This window comes from Anser brachyrhynchus (assembly GCF_964034855.1).
Source record: "Anser brachyrhynchus genome assembly, chromosome: 6".
In the NCBI taxonomy this organism is placed as follows: Eukaryota; Metazoa; Chordata; class Aves; order Anseriformes; family Anatidae; genus Anser; species Anser brachyrhynchus.
In genome coordinates this window covers 22,992,577-23,011,838 of record NC_137700.1, presented here as the reverse complement: position 1 = coordinate 23,011,838, position 19,262 = coordinate 22,992,577, and the positions used below count along the sequence as shown (strand labels likewise).

The following is a 19,262-nucleotide window of genomic DNA, read 5'->3' as shown; positions in this document are numbered from 1 at the left end:
AGTTAGGTTTCATAGCTAATTAAATAGCAAACTATAAGGCAAAGTTTTTAGCAAAAACAGGTCACTTAAAATTCCAGTGCTCTCATTTAATAGGCATTGGTTGTCACAGGAGGAGAAACTTTCCCCAAGTTTCCACCTAAATAACAAAACTTAATACAGATGTAGGTTAATGAGTGATTTATTTAGGGTTTTCTTTTGGTATTCACCTGAGAATACATTACACAGAAATCTGTAAAATACGGCTTATTGCTACTAGAGATCTCCCAGGGGTCTGAACACCTGGCGGTTCTGAGTAGTTAAAATTCAGGCTAGACTCTTTGGATTTTTTTTTCCTCTAGTCTAAAAGCTATGCGGAGCCCAGCTTAATTCTTGGAAGGTACAGCTGCTCACTTGGGATTTCTGCTGCTTAACTTCCAGCTGGGTGTGCTGGGCATACCTGTCCAAACCATGAAATTAGAGCACCTGCAAGTCATAATTCAGTCTGGCACTTTTTGTTCGCCTTGACCTCTCTTCGATCTATAGATATCTCTGAACTGCTTGGGGGAGAAAGATGACAGCTGTAGAACTGAAACTTGGGGAGATACCTTCCTCAGTTGCGTGTTCGGTTGTACTCGTGTTCTTCGAGGTTGGCTCAATAGCACGGCACAGCCCTCAGCATTCGCCGGGCCTTGGAGGCCATGGTAGCAGAACATTAAAGACGAAATGTCATCAGAAATTCAAAAACCAGGGTCAGGTGAGGAATTTCATATGTTTTCTGGGTTCACAGCAAGTTTCAGCATTTAGCTGTAAATGCTGTTATAGAGATTGGTTTAGATAGATAGGATTTTATTGTTTGATCATTCATTTGCTGCCTTCCTTGGAGTCCGGAAGGGCTGTTTGCAGTCCTAGCATCTCCGTGGGTGCTATTAGCTGTGCAATTAAAGTGGTCGTGTGCGTAGGCCTCTGCATTTTACTGCACCACAATCATCAATATGATTGTAAGTACTGTTTAATTTGAAATCGTGATTTAAGGATTAGAAAACCTTCGCTGCTTCTAACAAAGCTGAGGAAGATTTGAGGAAAATAGCGTTGGCTTTGTGTGTTGTCTAGTCATTGTGTGACCTCCTCGACAATTTGTGTGAAAGTGTGGGCATTGTTCCTTTCCAGGAGGATGGCTGAAGGCAACTATTTTGTTCTGGGCACCCAGGTTAAGCGTATTAAGCACCGTTTAACCCCCTTCTAGCCCCCCCCCCCCCCCCCCCCTTTGCCACCTGGGCAGTTTATTTTCTTGCCCACAAGGTAATACAGAGCTTTTTCCTTGCTTGACAACTGAGCAGGATATATAGCCTGTTAAAATCTTATAGAGTGTTTCAAAAATAACAGTTGTTGTAATTCAAATGAAGAACAAATAAACATTCATTGTCATGTTCTACTGAATGTACACAAAATTGTGTGCATACCTCAACTGAGATTGGAGGGACAAAAATATTGAGATTTTTTTCCTCTCTGAAAGGGGCTGTCTAAATATTCTGTTGTAATAATACAGAAATATTAGAGCTCTGCAGACTGCATGCAGTTTACTTGACCTTTATAAATAGAACAGCATTGTGTCCCTATTGCAATAAAAGCCCAGAAAGTAGCATGCAGATTTATTATTCACCATATATAGGAATTGCTGGATTTTATTCCTTGACCTGAAAGGCAGTTTGTCCAAATAGGATTTGGATGGAAAAGCACAGTATATATCAGCTCTCTCAGATCACTGCCGAGAAACTGTGGAGACATATACGTAAAACTGGCAGATGAAAACTGACTGTTGTGTTCCTAAGGTCTCTACCTTTGATTTTTAGCAAAAATATTGATGAGTTACAGCATGGGAGGAAGGAAATGTTGTGATTTGAAATGTTACTGCCACAACTGCTAATATCATGTGCTGTAGAGAAGGAAAAATGCGATAAGCCAAGTCTTTAATGATGAGTTTAGCATCACCTTAGGAACATTACACCTAATATTTTAGAGAGCTTTTGTTTTAAGGGACACCAGGATTAAAGATGAGTAAATAACTGGTAACTTCATTATTGTAATAGGGGGGTGAAAATTGAGACAAGCAGGCAAAACTGATCAGTTACCTCAATTGCAAGAGGTGGATATCTGTTCTCAGTGTTTCATAATGGAGAAATGCCAAGAGTTTTCATTTCTGGAGTGAATCTGCCTCATAGAGACACAGGTAAAATTAAAGTGCATTTCCAAAGAACTAACTATGTACCACAGCTAGCTAGAAAAAAAATAGTTTTGTTAGATGACCAGAGCAATTTCATTTAGAACAGGTGAATCTTGCATGACCAGTGGGTGACCTGCACAGTGTATGGTTTAGGGCAAATAAGCTGAAGTCGATTAAACAAAAAAAAAAGTTTCAAACCTGCTGTAAAGGCAGGCATAGAAGTGCGGGTCTCTAGGCAAGCAAACAATGAGGCGCGCAGAGACGGGCTGCTGTGCCTCGCTGCTGTCACGGAGTTGTCTTTCAGCTCTGGCTGCTGTTGCTGTTTGCTGGCAGGGAGGAGTTAATAGGCTGAATTTAGATTAGAAAAAACAACAACAAAAACACCCAACAATTGAAAGTTCTGCTATTTGCTCACTCGCTTCAAAGGTTTGGGTGCTTTTGTTCCATAAACTTGCTACAGGGGAGTTTTTTTTTCCAAGAGTCTCAGTGTCAGTTGCTTTCATGGCTCTTTGGTTTAACATACGCTTGGGCTCACCTTCCTAGCCCCGTTCTGCTCTTGAATTTGTGGTGTATTAACATATATGCCAAGAGCTTGTATCTGCTTTTGACTTTGGGGCAAAGAACTGTCTGGATGTCTTTAAAATGCACTTAAATGTCATTTAAGAAACATTCTTTAGGCCTGTCAGGGTTAAATTGGATTTTAAATTGTTTCAGCTCTCTGCAGTAGTTCCTGTTTCCTACACCAAAATAACTCAGCCCCTTGGCATGCATATCTTCTCCATCTCTTGTTAGCTCTCTCTGTGTATCCCTTCATGTAAATATTTCCAAAACGCAGCCTGTGGACTGTGGAACAAACTGAGAATGTGGGATAATTGTAGAGGTGCTTTTCAGAGTGAACAAAACTGCATCCCTAACCCTATCAGACATTTGGGACGGAGGAAACCGGCTGGTTCCCTAGAGAACCGTGCGTGCGGTGTAGGGGGACTGCCGTTCCCATCTCAGTGACACACCGATTTACTCTCCCACATTTTTGTGTGCATTTTCCCCCTTTTCCCTCCAAATCTAATGCGAGTACCTCGGTTGCTTCCTCCGTGCTTTTCCAGGTGAAAGCCTTGGGGCCCCTGTCTCCGTTCGGCTCTGTTTCCAGGCTGGCCATGTCTTCCTTCAGACCTTTGCCTCCTGGCCTGAGGCTCAGCTGCCTGCTTGTCTCCTGTTGCAGGCTGCAGTTTCGTCAAACCTGGTGGAGGATCTGAGTGGTAGAAGGAAAGAGAAAAGGAAACCATGGTGTGATGCCCTAGGAATGTCAAGTAAGGTACTTAAACGAAGAAGAAAGATGATCCGAAGCTGTCATGTTTGAAGCAGGCATTTCTGATGTTGAAGGTGGTGTGGGAAGGTGATAAGACATAAGGGTGCTGGGAAAGTGGAAAGTAAATACAGGATGGTAACGCAAGGAAAAGAAAATAAACATGAAGTACGTTAGGTCTGTGAGCAAACTTACTTTCCCGTTCATATGCTGCAGGTAAGTGTAACTTAGTTCTGTGCTCTGTTGTGGCTTACGTGCTTTCTGTCTGTTCCCAGCCTTCAGGGCCGTTTCTCCTCCTGAGGAGCCCTGTTTACAGCCTTCCAGGTGGCCGTCTCTGAAGGACCTGGGCAGCAGGCTGGTGGCACTACTTCATTGTAGGTTACGGGGAGCAGGGGCGTTGATAGCTGCCCACAGCTATAGCGTGTGCTGCAGTGGTGCTCTTAAGTCGGTATACAACAAACCCATCCATCTACTGTGTGCGACGTTACAAGTATTTTGGGAGAAACATACACGACTGAGTTACTGTTAGCGTTCTTGCAGCAGTGCTGAAGTGTGGGATGCCGATGGCCAAGTGATGTCTTCCTTTGGATTTCACCTGGTTTAACAAATCTGAGAGCCAGGGCATCATTTGTAGGGGTGGGTTGGTTTTTCAGGCCCTGTCACTTGGGGGTGCATAAGAGGACCATCCCAGAGGCTTGAAGATCAAAGATACAATCCTTCTTAAAGCTTTTGAAACTCTTATTTTCCTCTCAGTGGTATTCAGGTAAACCCTTGGTATTTTCTCTAACACGATTGCACTTTCAAATCCTTGTTGCTGTATGCATTCGTGGATTTACCTACCACCAAATCAGTGTCTGTTGTCTCTTCCGTTGCGCTTGTATCGCCATCATCCCATCTTGTGTTCACTCGGTCCTTTTGCAGTGCTTGACAGGGAATTCCCCCCATCCCCTGGTGCGACAGTGATGAGCTGCAGTTGCGTGTCATGCACCCTGCCTTTGAGAACAGAGCCTTGTTTGCTGTCTGCAGAGCCCGTCCTGTGATGGCAAATATGTATGTCTCCCATCACTCACACCTCAGCAGAATGAATCTTGAGCTTTCCTATCTTATTAAAGGAATTGCTTTCTCTTGGCTTGCTGAAGGAGGTAGAATGGCAATCTGCTTAATGCACGCTGCAGCCTGTACTCAAGAAGCAAGCGGTGCTCTTGTTTCTGGTTGAAATAGCCCTGCTTGTAAAGAGCAGAGCTTTCTCTTGGGAATACCTCAGTGTTTCTTGTGCTGGGATTATGGCTTGCTTTGCTGTTAGGCTGGAACACCAATAGGTTGCAATTGCTTGCAGGGGCAATCTCCAAAACTTGCTCAGAGGGATGATTTCCCAGGTGAGCATGCTGTTCCTCGGCTCTACCTTGGCAGTACGCGTTTATGGTGCTGCATCCTCCTTTTATTTTCATACAGCTCCATTCCTGTTAGTGTTCCCTGAAGGCAAGCGATGCCATAAAATGTGAGGTTACTACTATGCTGCTTTTGCAAAAATATCCTCCTCTTTGCAAGAAATAGGATGTTTCTCCTGATGGTGTGCTTTCAGGCTGAAATTCCTGGAAACATTCAAAGCCCCTGGAGGGCAGTTATTTTGATCAAAGAAGGGCTATTTCCTAGAGTCTTTAAAATCACTTAATCTTCTCCTTGCCTTCCGCTTGAACTCGGTATCCTTCCGATGTCATATTTCCCACTGTTACTCTTCAAAGCAGTTATTTTAACTTTTCTGACTTGTGTTTACACTTGGCTGGATGGGGCAGAATAGGTTGCAGGTATCCCTTGACTTTGTCTCGATACAGTATACGTGGGAATTGGGGAGATGTCTCTGGATCTCTGCCGTGAGTCCTAGCCTCACTGGTTTTCCATGGACGCCGTTTGAGTTTCCTGCTGCTGTTCTTTCTCCATTTAAACGTTACAAAGTTGTTGACCGGGTTCCGTAGAGTTCATGCTGTCTGCGAAAAGGTGCTTGCCCAGCTGTAATCGGGTTTATTAGGAGGCTAGACAGAGCCTGCACGATGGTGCTCCCACGGCTCCCACGATTGCTGTATCCCCAGGTGACCTCTCTGGAAGCAGATGCATCGGCAGCGCTCGCCTGTTCGTCCCCGCAGCCTGCTCCTTGGCGCTCGGCTGGGGCGAGAGTGCTGTGCAGACAATCCCATACATCTTCCAAATATTTACATCCCAAAGCATGGCTGCTAACGTCAGTCCTTTTGCTGACCCTTAAAGAAAGAAGTGCTTCTCCCTAAAATCCCAAACGTTATTTATTTAAGGACTGAGACTCCAAATGCTTGTCTGTGTTCTGCTCTTGAGCACCTATAGCATTTAAACTGGGGACTTCGCCCGGCAGCAGAAAAGCAGACAGGCTGAAGGAACTTTCCTAGTGGCAGTAGCATCCATCAGAAGTGTTAGGTGAATCAGTAACTGGCGTTAAATCTCCATCACTTTTTTCCATAAATCACATTCCCTGTGAAGCCCCGTACTAAACTTACATTGGAAGCAGCTATACGTTTACACTGTCGTGATAGCTTTCCCTGTTGTTCTTCTGCTGAGGAGGAGCAAAGTGCTTTTGCAGAGCACATTCATTTTGCCTGGACAACAGCACATTTAGAAAAGCTTGCAACATGTTTGTAGCCTCTAATCCAAGAGACGAGAATGAGCTGTCTCTGCTCAGAGGATCTCTAATTGGATTTCTGCATCTATTTAAATTAGGTTATCATCCACTTGGCAGGTTTCCTGCATATTCCACCAGGGTGAAGTCCATCTCCGTAGCAGCTATCAGTGACTTTCTTCTCCAGGGCATCTAAATGCAGTTCTCTGTCTACATGTTCATCTATCACTATGAAGCCATGCAGACCTCCAAATATGCTAATAAACTTTGGGGAACTGTTTTAGCTGCCATTTAGCTAGACTCCTGATACCTGCCTCCAGCCAGAGCTCACTGCTTGGAGCTGCCACGAGTGGAAGTGTACCTGTGTAATTGCTTGACGGATGGAGAAACTCTTGCCCTTAAAGTAAGTAGGTGGTTCTTTTCAAGATACACTGTCGCGACCTTCAAGATGTGTTGTCTGGATCTCCACAGCTCAGTCTTGCCAGCTGAAGCCTCCCGGAGGAGTTTGGATTGTTGCTTCATCCCTTGGTGTTGCAACATATGGCTACATATGTTTTCTCTGCTATTTCTGTTGGTGTGAAAAGTCTCCGGCACAGTCACGCTGGATGTGAGCACCAAAACTGCGGGATGTGTGAGAATAACGCCCCTCAAAAGACCACTGTTTTCTGGCCAGGCGTGTAACCATCTGCAAGACATCCCGTTCCTCTTCACCATGCCCTTGCTACGTGTTTCCATGTTTTTCCAGGTTAGCTGCCCACAGCTCACACCGTTTCCTTCACCTAACGAAGTAGCCACTCAGTCCTATTTGGAGGTACTGGTAATGGTTTCTCGAAGCGAAGCCCGTGTGGGAGTTCCTGAGAAGTGTCAGCCGTTTCAGAAGTAGGCAAATTGTGGTTGGTAAGAGATGACTTTCCCTTACTGAGAGTGCCAGTGTTTCCAGTATCTAAAGCTGTTCTTTTGTAGGATGCAAAATACTAGCCTAGAAAAGGGTGGTAAATTAAGATATGTGGGGTGAGATGTTAAAGTACTGCAGTTAAATCCCCCCAGAAAAACCCAAACTATATCACTTGCCTACCGTATTTTTATCCAAACAACACTTTTCAGTGTAGGTGAAAGGAGAGTTTAGCATTCTTTTCCTTAAATTATTTTGCTTCTTAAATATCAAATGCCAAAATACGATATAATGAGCAACAGTGTAAATGATCTGCATGTTTTACTGATATATTTAGAAATCCTAACTGGAGCTGTCTGATCGACACGTTCTCGACAGAGCTCCTCTATTCTGCAACTATAAGTCGTATTTAAATACAAGCACGCTGTAAATGTGGGGTTTATTTTCCTTTTTTAAAAGATTGAGATCAGGGCACAGTTGCTTTCCCTGTTGCTAGTCTCTTTAATCAAAATGTCAGTTAAATTTTTTTTTAGTGTATTCCTCTGAAGAACATATTTTTCCATCCAACTGTGCAGTAGCGGTCTCAGCTGAAGATGTTTAAGATCCCGCTCAGAAATTTTTTCTTGCGACTTGAAGCCATGCTGGGGGCTGTATGTTGTGGGAAAGGCAAGTGCTATGAAAAAATCAGGAGTATAGTAAAACGTCTCCATGTTCTTCAGTCCTGGACTTGAGTCCTACTCTATTTCCAGTTAGTCAAAAATAGCTCTCTGGAGTTATATTTAAATTTCCCTTTAAGAAACATTTGAAGTGGTCTTTATCCATAGCCAAAACAAACAGCTAATGTAGAGTTATTAGTTATTAATGGCATTACAGTACAGGCAAGACTGAGATTTTTACCAAAAGGTCTTTTCTGTAGTGCTCTTCTAATATGGAGTGTGTGCGAGTCTTAAAAGAGGATCCATTTATTCGTTTGCAGGCTTTATTGTTTAAAGACATTATCCAGTATTATGTACTCCAGAAAGCTGATGTTTCTAGTGCCTTGCTGTCATGCAAAAACTGTATGCTGCCCTATCCTGCAAGTGTTTGTTACTGTGCTGCCAGCCTTTAATGCAAAATTTCCCAGGGCGGTTGCTGAGGGAGGCCTCCACCTTTCTGTAATCGACTTGTCAAAAATAACTTTTATTACAACATAAACGCTTTTGTTTCAAAACTACCTTCCGGCAGAGTTGAAGTTGGTGGTTGAGGGATCAAATAATAATCTGAGTTCTTCTTTCTGTCTCTTTCTTCGGCAGGAACTGAGGAGATACCTACAATAAATAACAGTGCAAGGAAGAGATTTTAATTGCTGTCTTTGTTGACAGTCATTTTGTTATCACTGAAGCCTTTATGATTTTAGGCTGTTATTTTTAGACCTCCATTTGTATAACTGGCCATGCGACTGTATTCATAACCAGAAGCAAGGCGATAAAGATTCCAGATAAGTACATGGCTGTGCAGGATATACAGGCCGCTTGGTGGATTGAATGATTGTATAGCAAGCAGCAGCAGTTTTACGGCAGGGCTTTTGTGTCTGTATATTACTGTTTTTTGGAAGGTGTGGGCTTTTTTGTGCTGAAAGGAGCATCTCTGAAAAGAATTTTTAAAACATCTCATGCAAATGACTTAACTTGGCTGTTCTGAAGTTGCTGTCCTTGGGGATTAACCATACATCCTTCTGTCAGAGGTCGTCTTCTGTTGGTGCTTAAAGAGAAGGATATTGAGGTCTTCTTCCAGAGCAGTGCATGAACGTATGTGCTTTTCTTACATACACAAGGGCTTAGAATCGGTTAAGTAAATGCACTGTGAATGTGGGCTTTGAGCAAAGAGCTTTCCCAAATCTGTGAGAAGTTTGTGGTCTTTGCTTCTTTGTGTCAGTTAGAATGCATCCCCCTGTATGAAATGGAGGTATGTCCAGGCAAAGGAAGAGAAAAATTCCTAAGAATTTTGTTGAACACTTTTTGCACTGTATTTTTATCCCACTGAATAGCTTCTGGAAAGCTGGAGCAGGCCTAATGCTTGGCTGTGTTTTCTCTTTTTGGAAAGAAGTGTTTTTTTTCCATAGCCACATTTTGTAGAAGTAAACACTTTCAAACATTTCACGGTGTGGATTTTAAACAGACGATTGTTGTAGGAATCACCTGGGCTCTTGTGTTGCCCGTCATATTCTGGTTGAGAGGCAGTCAGTGTTTTCCATGTTTCATACCTATTGAAATGAGCTGAACTCAGTGGGAAGGTATTGATAGGGAAGTTCCTAAAAGTAGAGACTAGGCATAAATACCTACAGATAGGCTTAATATATTTTAATTGTTGGTTAGACATAAATGATGTACATCTGTTCTGTTTATTCAGCACATGTTGTTACAGCAATGAAGGAACAGAACAAGAAAGATACTATTGATCCTGGTAGTGCTGAGCAAGCTTTACCCTATCAGTGTAAATACCAAGTCATCATCTCATAGGGAGCTGCACTGCTACTGCTTTAACGTTCAGCCCTGCAGGTGAGCTGCCTCTGGTCAAATGCCTATAGTTGTTTCTCTCCTAAATATGGTGCTTTGGGTCATTTTTAGTAGTTTTCAGACTCTTGATGGGGGAGGCTCTACAAAAACAGTTACCTTTTTACCCCCACATAAGTATTGGCGTAAAAGTTCCTAACAAAAAGTTTTCTTTAACGTTCAGAGGGAGGAACAGCTAAGGAAAGATTCTTAATTTTTTTTTTCTTCTAGAGTGGCAAGTCAGTACAAAATGTAGTTTCTTTTTTTTTTTTTTTTCTTTTGGAGACATCTTCCAGCCTGTTTGCCTACTACACTGCTTTTCATTTTTCTTGTTTGCATCAGCCTGATGGTTTAAAATGGTTTTGGTACATAGCTGTGCTGTTATACTCATGAACACAGTAACATTCAAATCTGCTTCCAAATCTTCTTTGTTAGTGTTGTTTAACTGAACTCTTGATTTCTTGTTTTTCTTGATGCTCCTCTGTTCTCCATTTGAGCCTGAGGTTCATCCTGACTCTGTTGCAAACTGATGCTGTCTGTACCCATGCAGTACATGTCAAAGAAGGCTTTGAATTTCTGTAAGCCTCCCTAGGCGTATATTGCAGTAGCCTTCCCATCTGCCCTTAAATTCTTCCTTTCCCTAAACTCAGCGAGCGGTTTTTTCCAATGTTGAAATAAGACCTTTTGGGACAAAGTTTAACTTTTTGTTCTAATATTTATTTTACGTGCTTGAAAGTACAAATCTAGCCTAGAGAATGTGTATTTTTGCTGTGTGTTAAGAGACTGAGATGACTATTAATTTTGCTCTTCGTAAAATGTAAATTACTGACAGAGTAACAAGGGGCTGTAATACAGGGTTTGGTATATTGCTGTGTATGCTGCAAACTACTGTAGCATTAACTTTGCTTCTTACCTAGGGCTGTGTAACATTTCAGATTGTTTTGTTGCATCTGCTACAAAGCAAAGTTTTTATCTTCTGCCTTCATGTTAGCTTGTGTAGCTGACAGGTGAGCAGCAGGGTTTTGAGCAAAACGCTGGGCTGGATTCTGCATCTGACGGCCACTGCAATAAAGTCCCAGCCCATCCGCTGGGACAGAAACCATGGATGCATGTTTTGCAGGCATTTTGCTGCTCCCAAGCTGCTAGTCTGCCTTGCTGGGGGAGCTGGTGGTGTCACTGAGGTCGCTGGGGTAGTCCCCATATGTCCTCATATGTATATGGGGCTGGCAGCATGCGAATTGTGCATCTTTATGTGCTTTTCTTCTGAGGGGTGTTCGCAACCAGGCAGGCCACTTGGTGCATAGTATGTATGTTTTTAGCAAACTTCTTAAGGTGCTTTTTGCATGACTTCTGCAATTAGGATGCAATTAGCTTGTTCCTACTGTTGCCTTATTAGTTACTGTGGTGGGCTTAAACTCATTTGGGAAAGGATGTGCCCCAGAGGATTGCGCCCTTTTATTTTATTTTATTTTATTTTATTTTATTTTATTTTATTTTAACTGTTCATCTAGTCCCTGATGCTTTTGGTCATTATTTTTTCATAAAAATAGTAATCGCATAGTGCCAGATGCCTACCTCTGGAGCGTAAAAGATGACAGCTACTACTGTCTGCTCTGAATGACCCTCTACATTAGGAGCCATTCAATTCAGCACCAAGTAAATATTCATGAAAATGTCCCATTCCTAAAGCAGGGTCACTTGGAAAATGTCTATTCCATTATAAATATTGTGGACTTTTTTGTTTGCAGCTTCTTTATATTATAAATTTTAATCAGAAAATGCAGACTAAATGCTCTTCAAAAGGAAGGGTAATGAAACTGCTGCATCTTGTTTAAACCACTTACTTGAAGCAGTGTATTTTTGACCATTTTTAGTATCTTTTTGTGTACCAATAGGTAGTCTTGGGTATTAACACGTCTGTGATAGATGCAGTCTTCAAATACTAACAGTTATGATCAAGGAATGATGCGGTTCAGAAAATTATTAGTTACGGATCAGTTGTGAACTGTAAGCTAATTTATATGCTTTTAGTTTCATTTCATATAAAAACAAAAAAAAAATCTATTTACCTGAAATTTCATCTGTGAATTACATTGAAAGAAAACTGTGTAATAAAATAATGTGTAAGTTGCTGAAGGCCTGGCATGTGTGAGTATGTGGAATGGTAATCTGCATTGCATGAATAATGTTTTAAATTATTAGACTGACGAATATTCTCTTGCAGGGAACAATAGAGTAAATCTTATTGTAGCTATGACAATGTATTTTTAGTATCAACTAATTTTCAAATACGTCAAGCTAAGCTTTGCTTTTTTTTGGGGACGGATGGAATATTTGCAGATGAAAAGGTTTGCGGCTTACAAACTACGAAGCGTAGTTTGGTTTGATGTGAATGCGCTGGAAAACTTGGAGTTTGGTTCATGAGGTGCCTGCTCCTTCAAGCACTGCTTGTGGACGTCAGGAGGTGTTTTTCTCCCATACTAGGTTGTCTGTATCGGAAGTCTCATTTTAACTAATCATCCTTAAATAATAATACGTGTTTCGGTTGTACTCACGTGTGACTGAGTATGTATGCAGGCTGCTCTATGGAGATACTGAATTCTAAGATGCCGTGATGTGGCAGGGATGAAACTGCTGCTAATGTGGCCGGTGTGCTTTTCCTTCTAATGCCTGTGTATTTTTGTTGTTAAGAGCGTTTGAATGACTTGGTGGGCCTCTGAACTTTAATTTCTCCAATATTGCTCTGTTGAAGGGTAGAGGCTTTTGAAGCCATGTAGCTGTTGGTTCAGATGTACCCCTAGGGTTTAATCAGAATATTGTTGGGCTCACAAAATCCCCAAGCTGGTTCATCTCGTGTATGTTCCACTGCTTCTCCCCAGAATGGACTTGCAGTTGATTTTCTTAGCCTCTGCGGTGCTCCTTTGCTATCACTTAGACCAAGTTTCCCAGATCCTTTCAAATCCTTCGGAGTGCTCGATTCCTGTAAGAAATGCATCGCTTTCTTGCTGCGGGCCCCCAAACTACAGGGCCGGTCTGACGCTCACCATGCCTCAGTTCCTTACGGTCTCTCATGGGCATTCTTACAAACACTCCGCTTGAAAGGCTGGCTTTATTTTATCAGGCAGAAAGCCTCATTTTGAGCCTTGGAACGAAAGAAATGGCTGAAATTGTAATGCTGGTTGATAAAACTAATGTGAAAGCTTTTATTATGCTTTCTTCTTCAGCATGCTGTTTGAGTAATGCTAATAATTAGTGCCTTTGTTATGAGGGTTTCGGGGCCCTGTGGGGGTGGCTAAGACCAGAAGAGCAGTACTTAGTCAAGGCACAGCACAGAAAGCGTAGCCGTGCCGTAGCACAGAAGGAGCGAGCGAGGAAAGCGGGTATCTGTCATCTAGTCAGCCTTATGGATTGCCGGCTTCTTTGTTGCTGAAAGCAAAAACAGCACAGACGTAGCTGTTCTTTTTGTGGTTTCGATTGGCCTGCACAAGGAATTAGAGTGACAGTATGTGAGGTTAAACTAAATTTCTGGAGAGAGTCAGGTTTCTGCAGCAGTCCGAGCCCGTGCCTTCCTGCAGACAGTACGTGAAGGCCAGCCTGCTTCACATCCCGTGTGGCAGGGGGTCAGTGCTGGTGGCCTTTGATGCCTAGTCATACCTTTTGTTGAAATAACTCCAAAGCTATCAAACGCATAGAAAGCGTCTTAAATGCTGAAGGATTAAACCTGTGCTCTATATAGCCTTGAGGCGTACTTGAAAAGCACCATGACAGGGGCAGAATGTCTGCAAGGCCTACTGACTGGTTTGGGCTTCTGAAAGCCCAGTCCGGTTCTTTTCCAGGAAGCCGTGATCCACTAATGGATGCTGTCCTTGAAAGACTTGTATCATACTCATAGTTCAAAACCACAAAACTCATCGTAATGCCTAAGCTCTGCAGGCAGCTGGGCTACGTCCACGTTAGCAAACAGTTCAGAAATGAAGCACTGAGGAGCCGGTGTCCACCCGTAGGTGCTTTGAGGGGCTCTAGTTTTGTCTGGATCTAGGTTTAGCATCCCCACTTGTTCATTTGCACAAGCTGCTGTAGGGGCCTTTACGAAATGCCATAATGCAGTAGTTACAGCCTGAAGGGAGGCTTGGAGGCTCCACCTGGGTGTGACTGATGGCGTGGCAAACAGTGTAGTTGTTGAGACTGAATCTCAGGAAAATCAGGAAAAACACTTTAGTGGTTTTGTTGCTCATTTCCTGTCATAGCATTACGCTCACGGTGGCCCTTCAGCAGCCTGGGCTGGTGGGAGGTGTCCCTGCCCGTGGCAGGGCTGGGATTTGGTGATTGTTAAGGTCCCTTCCAGCCCAAACCCTTCTGTGACTGAAGAGAACGTGGGTTCTACTACGTACCCATATGGACAGTCTCCCACAGAGATTTAGGTGACGAAATTTGTGTTTTCAGAAGAACCTGTATCCTTATAAGTTCGTCACAGTTTAGAACTTCGGACTCTTAACCCCATTGCATGCCAAGTCAGAACTGCACGTATAATTTTGGGCATGCTAATATAACTTTTAAATTTCCCAGTTAGTCTTCCAAGAAATGAATTGGTGATGTTATTCCCGTAACAGTGGTGCCTCCTCTGTTAAATGTGATCGTCTTTGGTATTTGATCAGGGGATCACTGCAGTATCACACTCTTGTGTTCTCCAGTTTGTGTCATTTAATAGAAATATAATAAACTACGTAATAAATCCTTGAACTTCTTGTTTGTATAGCCTTTCAGTTTTGTATATGGAAGATATTTCAAGTAGCTCTGTTATTCTTTGTGTTATAGATGTAGCTAACCTCAAAGCTAAAAGGGGATCTTGCAATTGCATGAGATCTATTTTCATTTCAAAACTATCTAAAATTATTTACAAAACTAGTTACAAGATAACTTTTTTTTTTCTTTTTAACTTTTCTGCAAATGGATTTCATCAGATTTTGAAGGAAAAAAAATTGGATTTTTTTTCCAATGAAATGGTCATTGGGACAGGATGTGGTTGTGCTAAACTTCATGTGCTATTATTGAGCTTAGTGGGTGGACAAATGGATAAATCTTGCCTTTTCTTTTTTTTTCCCTGCAGGTCCAAGGAGCTAATAAAGGAGGCAATCCTTGACAATGACTTCATGAAGAATTTGGAACTGTCGCAGATCCAGGAGATTGTGGATTGTATGTATCCCGTGGAGTATGGCAAAGACAGCTGCATCATCAAGGAGGGAGATGTGGGTTCCCTGGTGTATGTCATGGAAGGTATGGTTTAAAATGCTAACAGTTCTTTTCCTTTTATGCAACATATGCAGATGAAAGCTGTATTTCATGGGAAAAATCATTTTGAAGAAAGAGGTTAAAAACGTTGTCTAAATATGGCTGTTGAAGAATTGTGTGGACTACTTTTGCCTGGAAAATTCCATACCAGAATTGTGTTCTTCCCTATATAAAGAAAGAGGGTTAAAGCTCTTAACCCAGCACTGAGATCTGTTGGAATAAGCCTCCACTAAACATAGTTCTTTGGCTTTGAGGCAGTATCAGTTCTTTGCTGTATAAATTACGGGCGTAACAGAAATAATGGTGTTATGAAAATGGGAAATCATGGTAAAACAAGTAGAATGTGGTAAGAGCTTGCTACCTTATAGGGTATTGTGAGAACGAGCTTTTAAATAGTGTCAAAACATGTGGGATCTCTGCAGAAGCAATGTGTTTCATAATAGAAAGTAGTATTTTTCTGCCTTGTGCACAAAATAAGTGTATCATCTGCAGTTTAGCATGTCTGATTTGTCACAGTACGTGTTGTGGCAGGGTCCTGTCTTCCTGGTGGAACATGAGAGCAGCAGTGGTGTTCTGTTGTTCTTGGGAGCCATCGGGTTTCTGAAAATCTTTTAGCTGGATGGGTGTTGACAGCACTCTGCTTTTCCAAAACGTCAGCTATTAGCATTCTGTCTTATTCTTTCCAAGTTCTCTAAATTTGTATGCTGAATTGGGCATATTTTATGTATATTTTCATAGGAAGTTTATGCTCATCTATAGGAGTTACTAAGCTTGATCGAGCCTCATGCCCATCTACTGTTGCATCCCTGTTCTAGCATCTGATAGTGTTGTGAAGCAAACATTGCTGTTTTAATTCAAATAACACAACAAATAAGTTGTTGGTTTGATTTGGTACAACACACATGAATAGATGCTTACAAAATCTCTTTGTGCTGCTTACCAGAGCCGTCTGACACACTTGCAAGCATTTTGACCAGATAATACACAAGGGGAACAGAGGTTTCCTGCTTGGCTGTGTCTTTTGAGTGAATATGAGAAAACTCCAGATTATGTATAACTTGCGTGTTTATATATATTTGTACATGCACAAATAAATTTCTTAAATTGTTCTTTTAAACAGAAATATTTTCAAGGCAGTAAGCCATTCTTTAAACATGGTTTCTTGCCAAAGTCTTAATGTTCTATAGTTGCAAATGCTCTTTACTAGTTTCAGAAAACAGCTTTAAGGTTCTGCCCTTTTAAGGTTAAATCATTTCTCAGGGCACAGCTTTAATTTCATTAGCTTTTAATATTTATATATTCTGCACACTCAAATGGTATTTTGCATTAGGAAGTAGTTAGTGGGAGATTCCAAAGCAAACAATATGTTCCCACAATAGCATTATGTGGAAAGATGTAGGTTTTTCAGTCCTACTCCATTTAAAAACAGAAACTATTTTGATGAGGTGCAGGATCTGTCCTACCAATGAGAACATACTGTTTTAAAACAATACCTGAATATTATTTTTTTTCTATAGTAAAGTGTTTTTGTAGTGCAGAGTTTCTTATCAGACAGTTCTACGTTTGTTTGCCAAAATGCCATCATGTCAGAGGCATGCTTGTAGTGTTTCTGCTGCGTGACTGCTTTTGGATGTTATGTTCAGCGTTGTCCCTTGGATAAGCCCTATAACAACAGAGCGCCTTTGCAATGAGCGCATACTCATCTTCAGTTGAGTGTCCTTGCATCCTTTGCAGAGGATTTTTGGGGCTTTGTGAGCAGACCTCTTCCCACCATGGCTTGGAGTGTTGAACATAGTTGGGTACTCAGATGACCTTTATTTGATGTATCTGATGGTGTGCTATTACTGTGACTTCCCTGAATTTAAGAAATGTTTCTAACTGTTGCTTCAAACTCTGTCCCTTGATTCTTGTCTTCTAAAACAACTGTATGTGGAAGACAACATTGTGTCATTTGGGCTCTTTAGCTTACCCTTGCTCTTCAGGCAGCTCTCTGTGTATGAGGGCATGACTTGGCTCTCCCCCAGTATTTGTTCAGTCTTGTAATTTAATTTAAGATTATTTAGATAGCTATGTAAATATGCATAATGCTTTACAAACAAAATTATGAAGAGTTTATAGTCTTTGGTTAGACGTAATGCAATGAGTGATGATGAAGTAATGGAAATGGGAGATGATGTTGTCAAATGGGCTGGATTATGGTTATGACAGCAGGCTCATTTGCTCATTTTGGCTTATCACTCTATCTCTTCAATTATTAAACAAACAAAAAACTACAACCAACTACAACTTTATTCTTTATAGAGTTCTGCAGGAAAAAACTGTCTTTATGAATATTAGTGAGACATTTTATTTTCTCAAAAATTGCATAAACACTGCGAATGTTTCTTCCATGTATTCCTCTTTCCTTCTTTGCTTGGGCTTATAAGTGTGATGAATATGAATAAAAATTACTCATGAAGATAATTTGATAACCAGTACTATCAGGGAAGATTCTAATTTATGATTTAACATTTAGATAGAGCCTCTTACCAGAAGTCTGAGATACGTTGGTGATGTTTTCTTAGACTAATTGTAAATCATAATTTAAGTAAGACGGATTTGAAAACATCCATCACTTTCACTGTTACTTTCTGCATTCTCTTTTATCACTGTAAAGCAGCCATAGTCTCCATTTTAAGTTTCTGCTTATCCTTATAAGGCTTATTAGACCTGAAGATTCTTCTAGTCTTGGTGAGACCTTTATGATTATGATCCTTGAGTGTTTTGGTTCTTTAACCTGGATGTTAGAAAACTGACCTCCGTGACACTTGCTGAGCTCAGGGAATCTTAAAAGGCTGAATAATGATGAGTGTTAAAACCCAAACTCTTCTTTCTTTACTGTGGCTTGATTACGATTTCTGAAAATAAGTCCAGACTTGCTATATTTTTCGGGTGGAAATGGCTGTAGCACTGTACCTCAGCGAAGTGTCAGGAGAAGTCTTGACTCTGCTTTCCAATGTTCTCTTTGGTTCTATCAGAAAGGTAATTCGCTGCTGCCCGATACCAGGTTTGCACGCACAGTCACTTTCATTCATGCATTTGCCCAGCAGTACCTGTGCTAACAGGTTTGACTCCTTGTGTTCTTTGTCCTATTATTTTTACCTTGCATCTGGTGTCCTGCCCTCCTGGTGTTTCTTTTTATGATCAGGAGCCAGAGCAGCACTGGTATGAACTGATCAGACCCTACAAATGACGAGTGGGCCAATACAGTGAAGTTTGACAGAGGTTACTGAGGTGGAATACTATCAGAGGGAAAGCAGCATAAGGTTGAAAGGGAAAATGTTCTCTCCATCTCCAGCATGCTGTTGTCCAGTGTGAGAGGTAGGAGCATGGCTCTCGTGTGTACCGTGCTTCAGCTGGATCACCTTTTGTTCTTCAGGCCCAACAGGAGGGAAACATCCACCAGATTGAGGAGCTCTTAATCTAAACACCCTCAAGGCTAAATGTGCGCTGATCAGGAGCTGGCTTTAAAGGGTGTTTGTATAGAATAGCTCTTTAGTTGGGCATGGCTAAGCTAGATGTGCAGTTAGTTACCATGTTGAGAGGATGAGACTAGTAATATTCTCAATCACGTCTGTAAAAGTAGGTCTAGTAGACTTCCCTCTTCTGGCCATCTGTCTGGCCTTTTGGGCTGGCTCTATGTTTCTTGATTCAGAAAAGTTTTTTGTAAAGGCTTTTGTTTGTTGTTGTTGTTAAAAAAGTCATTGAAATACAGGCAGGATTTAAGTGGAAGATTACCTGGTTTTCTGGTGGACTTTTTCATGGGCTTTCATGAAGTACAGCTGTTAGGAGCTACCAAGCAAGAGCTGTGCTTGTTGGAGAGCCCTCCTGGGTCACTCTGTAGGACAACCCTGCTGCACAGTGCCACATGGCGTCCTGAGCATGAAAGCCCGAGGATCACTGCTTCTCATGCAACAACCAAAAACTTCTCTTATAACTGTGCTTTGAAGGTGAAAATTAATTGTGATATAAGTATTTATTGTGGACGGAAACTGATGGAAAAAAATTAGCATGCGTGCTCTGACCACCTACAGCAGAAGCATGCCTTCAGGATGTTTGAAGCTGGTATTGAAGAGAGGGGTGAGTGATGCTGTGGCTTATGCATCTGAACTAGTCTGCTGGCACTCTGACTGCAAGTAAAGCAATTTTGAGAATAAAACAAGCTAACCAAAAATACTGCCTTTCTTGTTAGTAAGTATGCTGCTCATGCATACTAATATGATGAGACGTTGAACAGACTTTTGTCTTATTATTATTTTTTTGCTCTGAAAGAAACCTCAATTTTATCTCTGTTGGTCAGTCATATTCTGTCTCTAGAATTAGGCCATTGCCTCCAGTTTTCTTTAAGGGGAAAAGGCTCTCGTTTT

General features: G+C 41.6%; 1 protein-coding gene across 4 annotated transcripts in view; it reads left to right on the top strand.

Moving 5' to 3' along the window:
* Window positions 1-19,262, top strand: part of PRKG1 (protein kinase cGMP-dependent 1) — a 466,811-nt gene that overhangs the window by 42,342 nt on the left and 405,207 nt on the right. For all 4 annotated transcript variants that reach the window (XM_080598462.1, XM_080598463.1, XM_080598461.1 and 1 more), the window contains one exon: window positions 14,675-14,841. In XM_080598462.1, the coding sequence (XP_080454588.1) occupies window positions 14,675-14,841 (167 nt within the window). The remainder of the gene's footprint in view (window positions 1-14,674; window positions 14,842-19,262) is intronic.